Source organism: Salvelinus alpinus, chromosome 2, assembly GCF_045679555.1.
Source record: "Salvelinus alpinus chromosome 2, SLU_Salpinus.1, whole genome shotgun sequence".
NCBI lineage: Eukaryota > Metazoa > Chordata > Actinopteri > Salmoniformes > Salmonidae > Salvelinus > Salvelinus alpinus.
Genome location: NC_092087.1, coordinates 92,252,050 through 92,267,049, shown reverse-complemented (window position 1 = coordinate 92,267,049; position 15,000 = coordinate 92,252,050). Strand labels below are relative to the sequence as shown.

General features: G+C 39.3%; 1 protein-coding gene across 1 annotated transcript in view; it reads left to right on the top strand.

Moving 5' to 3' along the window:
* Positions 1-15,000, top strand: part of LOC139568269 (glucagon receptor-like) — a 70,963-nt gene that overhangs the window by 38,551 nt on the left and 17,412 nt on the right. Inside the window, exons 2-3 of the mRNA XM_071390017.1 lie at positions 1,098-1,223; positions 3,833-3,929. Coding sequence (XP_071246118.1) covers positions 1,170-1,223; positions 3,833-3,929 — 151 coding nt within the window. The 5' untranslated portion in view covers positions 1,098-1,169. The remainder of the gene's footprint in view (positions 1-1,097; positions 1,224-3,832; positions 3,930-15,000) is intronic.

Below are 15,000 nucleotides of genomic sequence, written 5' to 3'. Positions count from 1 at the left end.
TATTCTGCCACTGTATTCTCTCTGTTTAGGGCCAAATAGCATTCTAGTTTGCTCTGTTTTTTGGTAATTCTTTCCAATGTGTCAAGTAATTCACTTTTTGTTTTCTCATGATTTGGTTGGGTCTAATTGTGTTGCTGTCCTGGGGCTCTGTCGGGTGTGTTTGTGTTTGTGAACAGAGCCCCAGGACCAGCTTGCTTAGGGGACTCTTCTCCAGGTTATCTCTCTGTAGGTGATGGCTTTGTTAGGGAAGGTTTGGGAATCGCTTCCTTTTAGGTGGTTGTAGAATTTAACGTCTCTTTTCTGGATTTTGATAATTAGCGGGTATCGGCCTAATTCTGCTCTGCATGCATTATTTGGTGTTCTACGTTGTACACTGAGGATGTTTTTGCAGAATTCTGCATGCAGAGTCTCAATTTGGTGTTTGTCCCATTTTGTGAATGGTGAGCGGACCCCAGACCTCACAACCATAAAGGCCAATGGGTTCTATAACTGATTCAAGTATTTTTAGCCAGATTCTAATTGGTATGTTGAATTTTAAGCTCCTTTTGATGGCATAGAATGCCCTTCTTGCCTTGTCTCTCAGATCGTTCCCAGCTTTGTGGAAGTTACCTGTGGCGCTGATGTTTAGGCCGAGGTATGTATAGTTTTTTGTGTGCTCTAGGGCAACGGTGTCTAGATGGAATTTGTGGTCCTGGCGACTGGACCTTTTTTGGATCACCATTATTTTGGTCTTGCTAAGATTTACTCTCAGGGCCCAGGTCTGACAGAATCTGTGCAGAATATCTAGATGCTGCTGTAGGCCCTCCTTCTTTGGTGACAGAAGCACCAGATCATCAGCAAACAGTAGACATTTGACTTCAGATTCAAGTAGGGTGAGGCCGGGTGCTGCAGACTGTTCTAGTTCCCGCGCCAATTCTTTTATATATATGTAAAAAGCCAATTTGTCATTTATCTCTCTCTCTCTTCCTCTCTTTGTTTGTGTGTGCTATGTGTGTGTGTGTGTGTGTGTGTGTGTGTGTGTGTGTGTGTGTGTGCGTGTGTGTGTGTGTGTGTTTGTGTGTGCACGTGCGCATGTGTGTGTGTGTGTGTTTTTGTAGCCTGTAGGGTAGACCATGCTGAGCCCCCTGATGAGTTGAGTCTCCTCTCCTCTCCCAGCGTAGCCAGGTGGAATGTCCCAGATGTGTGTCCTCTTATCTCTGCTCTCCCTCTCTGGCTACACCCAGGTAACTCTCTCTCTCTCTTTCACACACACACACACACGCACGCACGCACGCACACACACACACACACACACACACACACACACACACACACACACACACACACACACACACACACACACACACACACACACACACACACAGACACAGACACAGACACGCGCACGCGCACACACACACACACACACACACACACACACACACACACACACACACACACACACACACACACGCACAGACAGGTGTAAAGTCCTAATTTGATCACTCTGTTGATGCTGAGAATGTTCCTCCGCTGCAGGATTTACATAAATTCACTGAAAACCTGCACTAACACACAATTTTGCTAATAGCCTAATGTGATACAACCTGGATCAGCCTAGTCACTGATCCAGGATCAGCCTAGTCACTGGTCCAGGATCAGCCTAGTCACTGATCCAGGATCAGCCTAGTCACTGATCCAGGATCAGCCTAGTCACTGATCCAAGATCAGCCTAGTCACTGATCCAGGATCAGCCTAGTCACTGATCCAGGATCAGCCTAGTCACTGTTCCAGGATCAGCCTAGTCACTGATCCAGGATCACCCTAGTCACTGGTCCACGATCAGCCTAGTCACTGATCCAGGATCAGCCTAGTCACAGATCCAGCAACATTACATTGGTGGAACCGTGTTAATGGACTAAATATTACAATCCCGTTTGCTGCAGAAATATTCTGCTGTGACAAACAGAACAAATTAAGGGCTCCTGAGCGGCGCAGTGGTCTGAGGCACTGCATCTCAGTGCAAGAGGCGTCACTACAGTCCCTGGTTTGAATCCAGGCTGTATCACAGTGGTCTGAGGCACTGCATCTCAGTGCAAGAGGCGTCACTACAGTCCCTGGTTTGAATCCAGGCTGTATCACAGTGGTCTGAGGCACTGCATCTCAGTGCAAGAGGCGTCACTACAGTCCCTGGTTTGAATCCAGGCTGTATCACAGTGGTCTGAGGCACTGCATCTCAGTGCAAGAGGCGTCACTACAGTCCCTGGTTTGAATCCAGGCTGTATCACAGTGGTCTAAGGCACTGCATCTCAGTGCAAGAGGCGTCACTACAGTCCCTGGTTTGAATCCAGGCTGTATCACAGTGGTCTAAGGCACTGCATCTCAGTGCAAAAGGCGTCACTACAGTCCCTGGTTTGAATCCAAGCTGTATCACAGTGGTCTAAGGCACTGCATCTCAGTGCAAGAGGCGTCACTACAGTCCCTGGTTTGAATCCAGGCTGTATCACAGTGGTCTAAGGCACTGCATCTCAGTGCAAGAGGCGTCACTACAGTCCCTGGTTTGAATCCAGGCTGTATCACAGTGGTCTAAGGCACTGCATCTCAGTGCAAGAGGCGTCACTACAGTCCCTGGTTTGAATCCAGGCTGTATCACAGTGGTCTAAGGCACTGCATCTCAGTGCAAGAGGCGTCACTACAGTCCCTGGTTTGAATCCAGGCTGTATCACAGTGGTCTAAGGCACTGCATCTCAGTGCAAGAGGCGTCACTACAGTCCCTGGTTTGAATCCAGGCTGTATCACAGTGGTCTAAGGCACTGCATCTCAGTGCAAGAGGCGTCACTACAGTCCCTGGTTTGAATCCAGGCTGTATCACAGTGGTCTAAGGCACTGCATCTCAGTGCAAGAGGCGTCACTACAGTCCCTGGTTTGAATCCAGGCTGTATCACAGTGGTCTAAGGCACTGCATCTCAGTGCAAGAGGCGTCACTACAGTCCCTGGTTTGAATCCAGGCTGTATCACAGTGGTCTAAGGCACTGCATCTCAGTGCAAGAGGCGTCACTACAGTCCCTGGTTTGAATCCAGGCTGTATCACAGTGGTCTAAGGCACTGCATCTCAGTGCAAGAGGCGTCACTACAGTCCCTGGTTTGAATCCAGGCTGTATCACAGTGGTCTAAGGCACTGCATCTCAGTGCAAGAGGCGTCACTACAGTCCCTGGTTTGAATCCAGGCTGTATCACAGTGGTCTAAGGCACTGCATCTCAGTGCAAGAGGCGTCACTACAGTCCCTGGTTTGAATCCAGGCTGTATCACAGTGGTCTAAGGCACTGCATCTCAGTGCAAGAGGCGTCACTACAGTCCCTGGTTTGAATCCAGGCTGTATCACAGTGGTCTAAGGCACTGCATCTCAGTGCAAGAGGCGTCACTACAGTCCCTGGTTTGAATCCAGGCTGTATCACATACGGCTGTGATTGGGCGGCGCACAATTGGCCCAGCGTCGTCCTGGTTTGGCCCGGGGTAGGCCGTCATTGTAATTAAGAATGTGTTCTTAACTGACTTGCCTAGTTAAATAAAGGTTAAATAAAAAAATAAAAAAATAAAAGAGAGTACATTTGTACAGACACTTTCACACACACACACACACACACACACACACACACACACACACACACACACACACACACACACACACACACACACACACACACACACACACACACACACACACACACACACACACACACACACACACACACACACACACACACACACACACACACACACACACACACACACACACATTTATTTAGATGGAGGTCCAGCAGAGTCTAATTACTGTTCTCCTTTTGTACCCAGGTCTCCTCGGCTAAATCTCTGAAGCTCCTGATGGAACAATGGACGAGCTACAAGAACCAGTGTTCTCAGAGCATCGTCGCCACGCCTCCCGCCACAGGTCAGTCTCAGCCTCACGCTGTGATGTCATCCACCTCTGACCCGTCATAACCGCAGTGGATAATCTGCTGATTGACACCTACACATATCACCGCTCTACCCCATCACAGAGCCTCCCTGTCATGTGAGAGCTAGGTTATTCCTGTGTTATAATGGTATAATAGAGCTGGTTATTCCTGTGTTATAATGGTATGTCAGAGCTAGGTTATTCCTGTGTTATAATGGTATGTTAGAGCTAGGTTATTCCTGTGTTATAATGGTATAATAGAGCTGGTTATTCCTGTGGTATAATGGTATGTCAGAGCTAGGTTATTCCTGTGTTATAATGGTATAATAGAGCTGGTTATTCCTGTGGTATAATGGTATGTCAGAGCTGGTTATTCCTGTGTTATAATGGTATGTCAGAGCTAGGTTATTCCTGTGTTATAATGGTATAATAGAGCTGGTTATTCCTGTGTTATAATGGTATGTCAGAGCTAGGTTATTCCTGTGTTATAATGGTATGTTAGAGCTAGGTTATTCCTGTGTTATAATGGTATAATAGAGCTGGTTATTCCTGTGGTATAATGGTATGTCAGAGCTAGGTTATTCCTGTGTTATAATGGTATAATAGAGCTGGTTATTCCTGTGTTATAATGGTATGTCAGAGCTAGGTTATTCCTGTGTTATAATGGTATAATAGAGCTGGTTATTCCTGTGTTATAATGGTATGTCAGAGCTAGGTTATTCCTGTGTTATAATGGTATGTCAGAGCTAGGTTATTCCTGTGTTATAATGGTATGTCAGAGCTAGGTTATTCCTGTGTTATAATGGTATGTCAGAGCTAGGTTATTCCTGTGTTATAATGGTATGTCAGAGCTAGGTTATTCCTGTGTTATAATGGTATGTCAGAGCTAGGTTATTCCTGTGTTATAATGGTATGTTAGAGCTAGGTTATTCCTGTGTTATAATGGTATATTAGAGCTAGGTTATTCCTGTGTTATAATGGTATGTTAGAGCTAGGTTATTCCTGTGTTATAATGGTATGTGAGAGCTAGGTTATTCCTGTGTTATAATGGTATATTAGAGCTAGGTTATTCCTGTGTTATAATGGTATGTTAGAGCTAGGTTATTCCTGTGTTATAATGGTATAATAGAGCTGGTTATTCCTGTGTTATAATGGTATGTGAGAGCTAGGTTATTCCTGTGTTATAATGGTATAATAGAGCTGGTTATTCCTGTGTTATAATGGTATGTCAGAGCTAGGTTATTCCTGTGGTATAATGGTATGTCAGAGCTAGGTTATTCCTGTGTTATAATGGTATAATAGAGCTGGTTATTCCTGTGTTATAATGGTATGTCAGAGCTAGGTTATTCCTGTGTTATAATGGTATGTCAGAGCGAGGTTATTCCTGTGTTATAATGGTATGTCAGAGCTAGGTTATTCCTGTGTTATAATGGTATGTGAGAGCTAGGTTGTTCCTGTGTTATAATGGTATGTCAGAGCTAGGTTATTCCTGTGGTATAATGGTATGTTAGAGCTAGGTTATTCCTGTGTTATAATGGTATGTTAGAGCTAGGTTATTCCTGTGTTATAATGGTATGTCAGAGCTAGGTTATTCCTGTGTTATAATGGTATGTCAGAGCTAGGTTATTCCTGTGTTATAATGGTATGTTAGAGCTAGGTTGTTCCTGTGTTATAATGGTATGTCAGAGCTAGGTTATTCCTGTGTTATAATGGTATGTTAGAGCTGGTTATTCCTGTGTTATAATGGTATAATAGAGCTAGGTTATTCCTGTGTTATAATGGTATGTGAGAGCTAGGTTATTCCTGTGTTATAATGGTATGTGAGAGCTAGGTTATTCCTGTGTTATAATGGTATGTTAGAGCTAGGTTATTCCTGTGTTATAATGGTATGTTAGAGCTAGGTTATTCCTGTGTTATAATGGTATGTCAGAGCTAGGTTATTCCTGTGTTATAATGGTATGTTAGAGCTAGGTTATTCCCGTGGTATAATGGTATGTGAGAGCTAGGTTATTCCTGTGTTATAATGGTATGTTAGAGCTAGGTTATTCCCGTGGTATAATGGTATGTGAGAGCTAGGTTATTCCTGTGTTATAATGGTATGTTAGAGCTAGGTTATTCCTGTGTTATAATGGTATGTTAGAGTGAGGTTATTCCTGTGTTATAATGGTATGTTAGAGCTAGGTTATTCCTGTGTTATAATGGTATATTAGAGCTAGGTTATTCCTGTGTTATAATGGTATGTTAGAGCTAGGTTATTCCTGTGTTATAATGGTATAATAGAGCTAGGTTATTCCTGTGTTATAATGGTATGTCAGAGCTAGGTTATTCCTGTGTTATAATGGTATGTGAGAGCGAGGTTATTCCTGTGTTATAATGGTATGTGAGAGCTAGGTTATTCCTGTGTTATAATGGTATGTTAGAGCTAGGTTATTCCTGTGTTATAATGGTATATTAGAGCTAGGTTATTCCTGTGTTATAATGGTATGTGAGAGCTAGGTTATTCCTGTGTTATAATGGTATGTTAGAGCTAGGTTATTCCTGTGTTATAATGGTATAATAGAGCTAGGTTATTCCTGTGTTATAATGGTATAATAGAGCTAGGTTATTCCTGTGTTATAATGGTATGCTAGAGCTAGGTTATTCCTGTGTTATAATGGTATGTCAGAGCTAGGTTATTCCTGTGTTATAATGGTATGTCAGAGCTAGGTTATTCCTGTGTTATAATGGTATGTGAGAGCTGGTTATTCCTGTGGTATAATGGTATGTGAGAGCTAGGTTATTCCTGTGTTATAATGGTATGTCAGAGCTAGGTTATTCCTATGTTATAATGGTATGTTAGAGCTAGGTTATTCCTGTGTTATAATGGTATGTTAGAGCTGGTTATTCCTGTGTTATAATGGTATGTTAGAGCTAGGTTATTCCTGTGTTATAATGGCATGTTAGAGCGAGGTTATTCCTGTGTTATAATGGTATGTTAGAGCTAGGTTATTCCTGTGTTATAATGGTATGTTAGAGCTAGGTTATTCCTGTGGTATAATGGTATGTGAGAGCTAGGTTATTCCTGTGTTATAATGGTATGTTAGAGCGAGGTTATTCCTGTGTTATAATGGTATGTGAGAGCTAGGTTATTCCTGTGTTATAATGGTATAATAGAGCTAGGTTATTCCTGTGTTATAATGGTATGTCAGAGCTAGGTTATTCCTGTGTTATAATGGTATGTTAGAGCTAGGTTATTCCTGTGTTATAATGGTATGTCAGATCTAGGTTATTCCTGTGGTATAATGGTATGTCAGAGCTAGGTTATTCCTGTGTTATAATGGTATAATAGAGCTAGGTTATTCCTGTGTTATAATGGTATGTTAGCGCTAGGTTATTCCTGTGTTATAATGGTATGTTAGAGCTAGGTTATTCCTGTGTTATAATGGTATGTCAGAGCTAGGTTATTCCTGTGTTATAATGGTATAATAGAGCTAGGTTATTCCTGTGTTATAATGGTATGTTAGAGCTAGGTTATTCCTGTGTTATAATGGTATGTTAGAGCTAGGTTATTCCTGTGTTATATTGGTATAATAGAGCTAGGTTATTCCTGTGTTATAATGGTATGTCAGAGCTAGGTTATTCCTGTGGTATAATGGTATGTTAGAGCTAGGTTATTCCTGTGTTATAATGGTATGTTAGAGCTAGGTTATTCCTGTGTTATAATGGTATATTAGAGCGAGGTTATTCCTGTGTTATAATGGTATGTTAGAGCTAGGTTATTCCTGTGTTATAATGGTATGTTAGAGCTAGGTTATTCCTGTGGTATAATGGTATGTCAGAGCTAGGTTATTCCTGTGTTATAATGGTATGTGAGAGCGAGGTTATTCCTGTGTTATAATGGTATGTTAGAGCTAGGTTATTCCTGTGTTATAATGGTATGTTAGAGCTAGGTTATTCCTGTGTTATAATGGTATGTGAGAGCGAGGTTATTCCTGTGTTATAATGGTATGTCAGAGCTAGGTTATTCCTGTGTTATAATGGTATGTCAGAGCTAGGTTATTCCTGTGTTATAATGGTATGTCAGAGCTAGGTTATTCCTGTGTTATAATGGTATGTCAGAGCTAGGTTATTCCTGTGTTATAATGGTATGTTAGAGCTAGGTTATTCCTGTGTTATAATGGTATGTTAGAGCTAGGTTATTCCTGTGTTATAATGGTATGTTAGAGCTGGTTATTCCTGTGTTATAATGGTATGTTAGAGCTAGGTTATTCCTGTGTTATAATGGTATGTGAGAGCTAGGTTATTCCTGTGTTATAATGGTATGTTAGAGCTAGGTTATTCCTGTGTTATAATGGTATGTCAGAGCTAGGTTATTCCTGTGTTATAATGGTATGTTAGAGCTAGGTTATTCCTGTGTTATAATGGTATGTTAGAGCGAGGTTATTCCTGTGTTATAATGGTATGTCAGAGCTAGGTTATTCCTGTGTTATAATGGTATGTTAGAGCTAGGTTATTCCTGTGTTATAATGGTATGTCAGAGCTAGGTTATTCCTGTGTTATAATGGTATGTCAGAGCTAGGTTATTCCTGTGTTATAATGGTATATTAGACCTAGGTTATTCCTGTGTTATAATGGTATGTTAGAGCTGGTTATTCCTGTGTTATAATGGTATGTTAGAGCTAGGTTATTCCTGTGTTATAATGGTATGTCAGAGCTAGGTTATTCCTGTGTTATAATGGTATATTAGAGCTAGGTTATTCCTGTGTTATAATGGTATGTTAGAGCTGGTTATTCCTGTGTTATAATGGTATGTGAGAGCTAGGTTATTCCTGTGTTATAATGGTATGTTAGAGCTGGTTATTCCTGTGTTATAATGGTATATTAGAGCTAGGTTATTCCTGTGTTATAATGGTATAAGAGAGCTAGGTTATTCCTGTGTTATAATGGTATGTTAGAGCTAGGTTATTCCTGTGTTATAATGGTATGTTAGAGCTGGTTATTCCTGTGTTATAATGGTATATTAGAGCTAGGTTATTCCTGTGTTATAATGGTATATTAGAGCTAGGTTATTCCTGTGTTATAATGGTATGTTAGAGCTGGTTATTCCTGTGTTATAATGGTATATTAGAGCGAGGTTATTCCTGTGTTATAATGGTATATTAGAGCTAGGTTATTCCTGTGTTATAATGGTATGTCAGAGCTAGGTTATTCCTGTGTTATAATGGTATAATAGAGCTGGTTATTCCTGTGGTATAATGGTATGTCAGAGCTAGGTTTTTCCTTTGTTATAATGGTATGTTAGAGCTAGGTTATTCCTGTGTTATAATGGTATGTCAGAGCTAGGTTATTCCTGTGTTATAATGGTATGTTAGAGCTAGGTTATTCCTGTGTTATAATGGTATATTAGAGCTAGGTTATTCCTGTGTTATAATGGTATGCTAGAGCTAGGTTATTCCTGTGTTATAATGGTATGTCAGAGCTAGGTTATTCCTGTGTTATAATGGTATGTCAGAGCTAGGTTATTCCTGTGTTATAATGGTATGTGAGAGCTAGGTTATTCCTGTGTTATAATGGTATAATAGAGCTAGGTTATTCCTGTGTTATAATGGTATGTCAGAGCTAGGTTATTCCTGTGTTATAATGGTATGTTAGAGCTAGGTTATTCCTGTGTTATAATGGTATGTCAGATCTAGGTTATTCCTGTGGTATAATGGTATGTCAGAGCTAGGTTATTCCTGTGTTATAATGGTATAATAGAGCTAGGTTATTCCTGTGTTATAATGGTATGTTAGCGCTAGGTTATTCCTGTGTTATAATGGTATGTTAGAGCTAGGTTATTCCTGTGTTATAATGGTATGTCAGAGCTAGGTTATTCCTGTGTTATAATGGTATAATAGAGCTAGGTTATTCCTGTGTTATAATGGTATGTTAGAGCTAGGTTATTCCTGTGTTATAATGGTATGTTAGAGCTAGGTTATTCCTGTGTTATATTGGTATAATAGAGCTAGGTTATTCCTGTGTTATAATGGTATGTCAGAGCTAGGTTATTCCTGTGGTATAATGGTATGTTAGAGCTAGGTTATTCCTGTGTTATAATGGTATGTTAGAGCTAGGTTATTCCTGTGTTATAATGGTATATTAGAGCGAGGTTATTCCTGTGTTATAATGGTATGTTAGAGCTAGGTTTTTCCTGTGTTATAATGGTATGTTAGAGCTAGGTTATTCCTGTGGTATAATGGTATGTCAGAGCTAGGTTATTCCTGTGTTATAATGGTATTTGAGAGCGAGGTTATTCCTGTGTTATAATGGTATGTTAGAGCTAGGTTATTCCTGTGTTATAATGGTATGTTAGAGCTAGGTTATTCCTGTGTTATAATGGTATGTGAGAGCGAGGTTATTCCTGTGTTATAATGGTATGTCAGAGCTAGGTTATTCCTGTGTTATAATGGTATGTCAGAGCTAGGTTATTCCTGTGTTATAATGGTATGTCAGAGCTAGGTTATTCCTGTGTTATAATGGTATGTCAGAGCTAGGTTATTCCTGTGTTATAATGGTATGTTAGAGCTAGGTTATTCCTGTGTTATAATGGTATGTTAGAGCTAGGTTATTCCTGTGTTATAATGGTATGTTAGAGCTAGGTTATTCCTGTGTTATAATGGTATGTTAGAGCTAGGTTATTCCTGTGTTATAATGGTATGTGAGAGCTAGGTTATTCCTGTGTTATAATGGTATGTTAGAGCTAGGTTATTCCTGTGTTATAATGGTATGTCAGAGCTAGGTTATTCCTGTGTTATAATGGTATGTTAGAGCTAGGTTATTCCTGTGTTATAATGGTATGTTAGAGCGAGGTTATTCCTGTGTTATAATGGTATGTCAGAGCTAGGTTATTCCTGTGTTATAATGGTATGTTAGAGCTAGGTTATTCCTGTGTTATAATGGTATGTCAGAGCTAGGTTATTCCTGTGTTATAATGGTATGTCAGAGCTAGGTTATTCCTGTGTTATAATGGTATATTAGACCTAGGTTATTCCTGTGTTATAATGGTATGTTAGAGCTGGTTATTCCTGTGTTATAATGGTATGTTAGAGCTAGGTTATTCCTGTGTTATAATGGTATGTCAGAGCTAGGTTATTCCTGTGTTATAATGGTATATTAGAGCTAGGTTATTCCTGTGTTATAATGGTATGTTAGAGCTGGTTATTCCTGTGTTATAATGGTATGTGAGAGCTAGGTTATTCCTGTGTTATAATGGTATGTTAGAGCTGGTTATTCCTGTGTTATAATGGTATATTAGAGCTAGGTTATTCCTGTGTTATAATGGTATAAGAGAGCTAGGTTATTCCTGTGTTATAATGGTATGTTAGAGCTAGGTTATTCCTGTGTTATAATGGTATGTTAGAGCTGGTTATTCCTGTGTTATAATGGTATATTAGAGCTAGGTTATTCCTGTGTTATAATGGTATATTAGAGCTAGGTTATTCCTGTGTTATAATGGTATGTTAGAGCTGGTTATTCCTGTGTTATAATGGTATATTAGAGCGAGGTTATTCCTGTGTTATAATGGTATATTAGAGCTAGGTTATTCCTGTGTTATAATGGTATGTCAGAGCTAGGTTATTCCTGTGTTATAATGGTATAATAGAGCTGGTTATTCCTGTGGTATAATGGTATGTCAGAGCTAGGTTTTTCCTTTGTTATAATGGTATGTTAGAGCTAGGTTATTCCTGTGTTATAATGGTATGTCAGAGCTAGGTTATTCCTGTGTTATAATGGTATGTTAGAGCTAGGTTATTCCTGTGTTATAATGGTATATTAGAGCTAGGTTATTCCTGTGTTATAATGGTATGTTAGAGCGAGGTTATTCCTGTGTTATAATGGTATGTCAGAGCTAGGTTATTCCTGTGTTATAATGGTATATTAGAGCTAGGTTATTCCTGTGTTATAATGGTATGTGAGAGCTAGGTTATTCCTGTGTTATAATGGTATGTCAGAGGTAGGTTATTCCTGTGTTATAATGGTATGTTAGAGCTAGGTTATTCCTGTGTTATAATGGTATAATAGAGCTAGGTTATTCCTGTGTTATAATGGTATGTTAGAGCTAGGTTATTCCTGTGGTATAATGGTATGTTAGAGCTAGGTTATTCCTGTGTTATAATGGTATGTTAGAGCTAGGTTATTCCTCTGTTATAATGGTATGTTAGAGCTAGGTTATTCCTGTGTTATAATGGTATGTCAGAGCTAGGTTATTCCTGTGTTATAATGTATGTTAGAGCGAGGTTATTCCTGTGTTATAATGGTATGTCAGAGCGAGGTTATTCCTGTGTTATAATGGTATGTCAGAGCGAGGTTATTCCTGTGTTATAATGGTATGTTAGAGCTAGGTTATTCCTGTGTTATAATGGTATGTGAGAGCGAGGTTATTCCTGTGTTATAATGTATGTTAGAGCGAGGTTATTCCTGTGTTATAATGGTATGTCAGAGCGAGGTTATTCCTGTGTTATAATGGTATGTCAGAGCTAGGTTATTCCTGTGTTATAATGGTATGTGAGAGCGAGGTTATTCCTGTGTTATAATGGTATGTTAGAGCTAGGTTATTCCTGTGTTATAATGGTATATTAGAGCGAGGTTATTCCTGTGTTATAATGGTATGTTAGAGCTAGGTTATTCCTGTGTTATAATGGTATGTTAGAGCTGGTTATTCCTGTGTTATAATGGTATGTTAGAGATAGGTTATTCCTGTGTTATAATGGTATATTAGAGCGAGGTTATTCCTGTGTTATAATGGTATGTTAGAGCTAGGTTATTCCTGTGTTATAATGGTATGTTAGAGCTGGTTATTCCTGTGTTATAATGGTATGTTAGAGATAGGTTATTCCTGTGTTATAATGGTATATTAGAGCGAGGTTATTCCTGTGTTATAATGGTATGTTAGAGCTAGGTTATTCCTGTGTTATAATGGTATGTCAGAGCTAGGTTATTCCTGTGTTATAATGGTATGTTAGAGCTGGGTTATTCCTATGTTATAATGGTATGTTAGAGCTAGGTTATTCCTGTTGTATAATGGTATGTGAGAGCTAGGTTATTCCTGTGTTATAATGGTATGTTAGAGCTAGGTTATTCCTGTGTTATAATGGTATGTGAGAGCTAGGTTATTCCTGTGTTATAATGGTATGTTAGAGCTAGGTTATTCCTGTGTTATAATGGTATGTGAGAGCTAGGTTATTCCTGTGTTATAATGGTATGTCAGAGCTAGGTTATTCCTGTGTTATAATGGTATGTCAGAGCGAGGTTATTCCTGTGTTATAATGGTATGTTAGAGCTGTGATGGCGCTAGAGAGGGTAGTGTGTACGGCCCAGTACATCACTGGGGACAAGTTTCCTGCCATCCAGGACTTCTATACTAGCCGTTGTCAGAGGAAGGCCCAAAGAATTGTCAAAGACTCCAGTCACCCAAGTCATACACTGTTCTCTCTGCTACTGCACAGCAAACGGTACCGGAGCGCCAAGTCTAGGTCCAAAAGGCTTCTTAACAGCTTCTACCCCCGAGCAATAAGACTGCTGAACAATTAATCAAGTGGCCACCAGCACTATTTGCACTGCCCCCCCCCCCCCCCCCTTTGTTTTGTACACTGCTGCTACTCGCTGTTTAATCCCTCTGCATAGTCACTTCACCCCTACCTGCATGTACAGATTACCTCAACTAACCTGTAACCCGGCACATATATAGCCTCATTATTGTTATTTTATTGTGTTAATTTTATTTTTATTTTTACTTTGTAGATATTTTCTTAACTCTATTTTCTGAAAACTGCATTGTTGGTTAAGGGTTTGTGAGTAATAATTTCAGAGTAAGGTCTACACCTGTTGTATTCCACGCATGTGACAAATACAATTAGATTTCTAAAACATTTTGATTTATTTTTAATATTATTCCTGTGTTTTATTGGTGTGTTAAAGCTGTGTTATATCGGTGTGTTATATCGGCGTGTTATAGGTGTGTTAAAGCTGTGTTATATCGGTGTGTTATAGCTGTGTTATATTGGTGTGTTATAGCTGTGTATATATCGGTGTGTTATAGCTGTGTTATAACTGTGTTATATTGGTGTGTTATAGCTGTGTTATATCGGTGTGTTATAGCTGTGTTATATTGGTGTTATAGCTGTGTTATTTTGGTGTGTTATAGCTGTGTTATATTGGTGTGTTATAGCTGTGATATATCGGTGTGTTATAGCTGTGTTATATCGGCGTGTTATAGCTGTGTTATATCGGTGTGTTATAGCTGTGTTATATTGTGTGTTATAGCTGTGTTATATTGGTGTGTTATAGCTGTGTTATATCGGTGTGTTATAGCTGTGTTATATCGGTGTGTTATAGCTGTGTTATATTGGTGTGTTATAGCTGTGTTATATCGGTGTGTTATAGCTGTGTTATATTGGTGTTTTATCGTTATAGCTGTGTTATATTGGTGTGTTATAGCTGTGTTATATCGGTGTGTTATAGCTGTGTTATATTGGTGTGTTATAACTGTGTTATATTGGTGTGTTATAGCTGTGTTATTATGGTGTGTTATAGCTGTGTTATTATGGTGTGTTATAGCTGTGTTATTTTGGTGTGTTATAGCTGTGTTATATTGGTGTGTTATAGCTGTGTTATTATGGTGTTATAGCTGTGTTATATTGGTGTGTTATAGCTGTGTTATTATGGTGTGTTATAGCTGTGTTATATTGGTGTGTTATAGCTGTGTTAAATTGGTGTGTTATAGCTGTGCTATATCGGTGTGTTATAGCTGTGTTATATTGGTGTGTTATAGCTGTGTTATTATGGTGTGTTATAGCTGTGTTATTATGGTGTGTTATAGCTGTGTTATATTGGTGTGTTATAGCTGTGCTATTATGGTGTGTTATAGCTGTGTTATATCGGTGTGTTGTAGCTGTGTTATATCGGTGTGTTGTAGCTGTGTTATATTGGTGTGTTATAGCTGTGTTATATCGGTGTGTTATAGCTGTGTTATATCGGTGTGTTATAGCTGTGTTATATTGGTGTGTTATAGCTGTGTTATATTGGTGTGTTATAGCTGTGTTATATT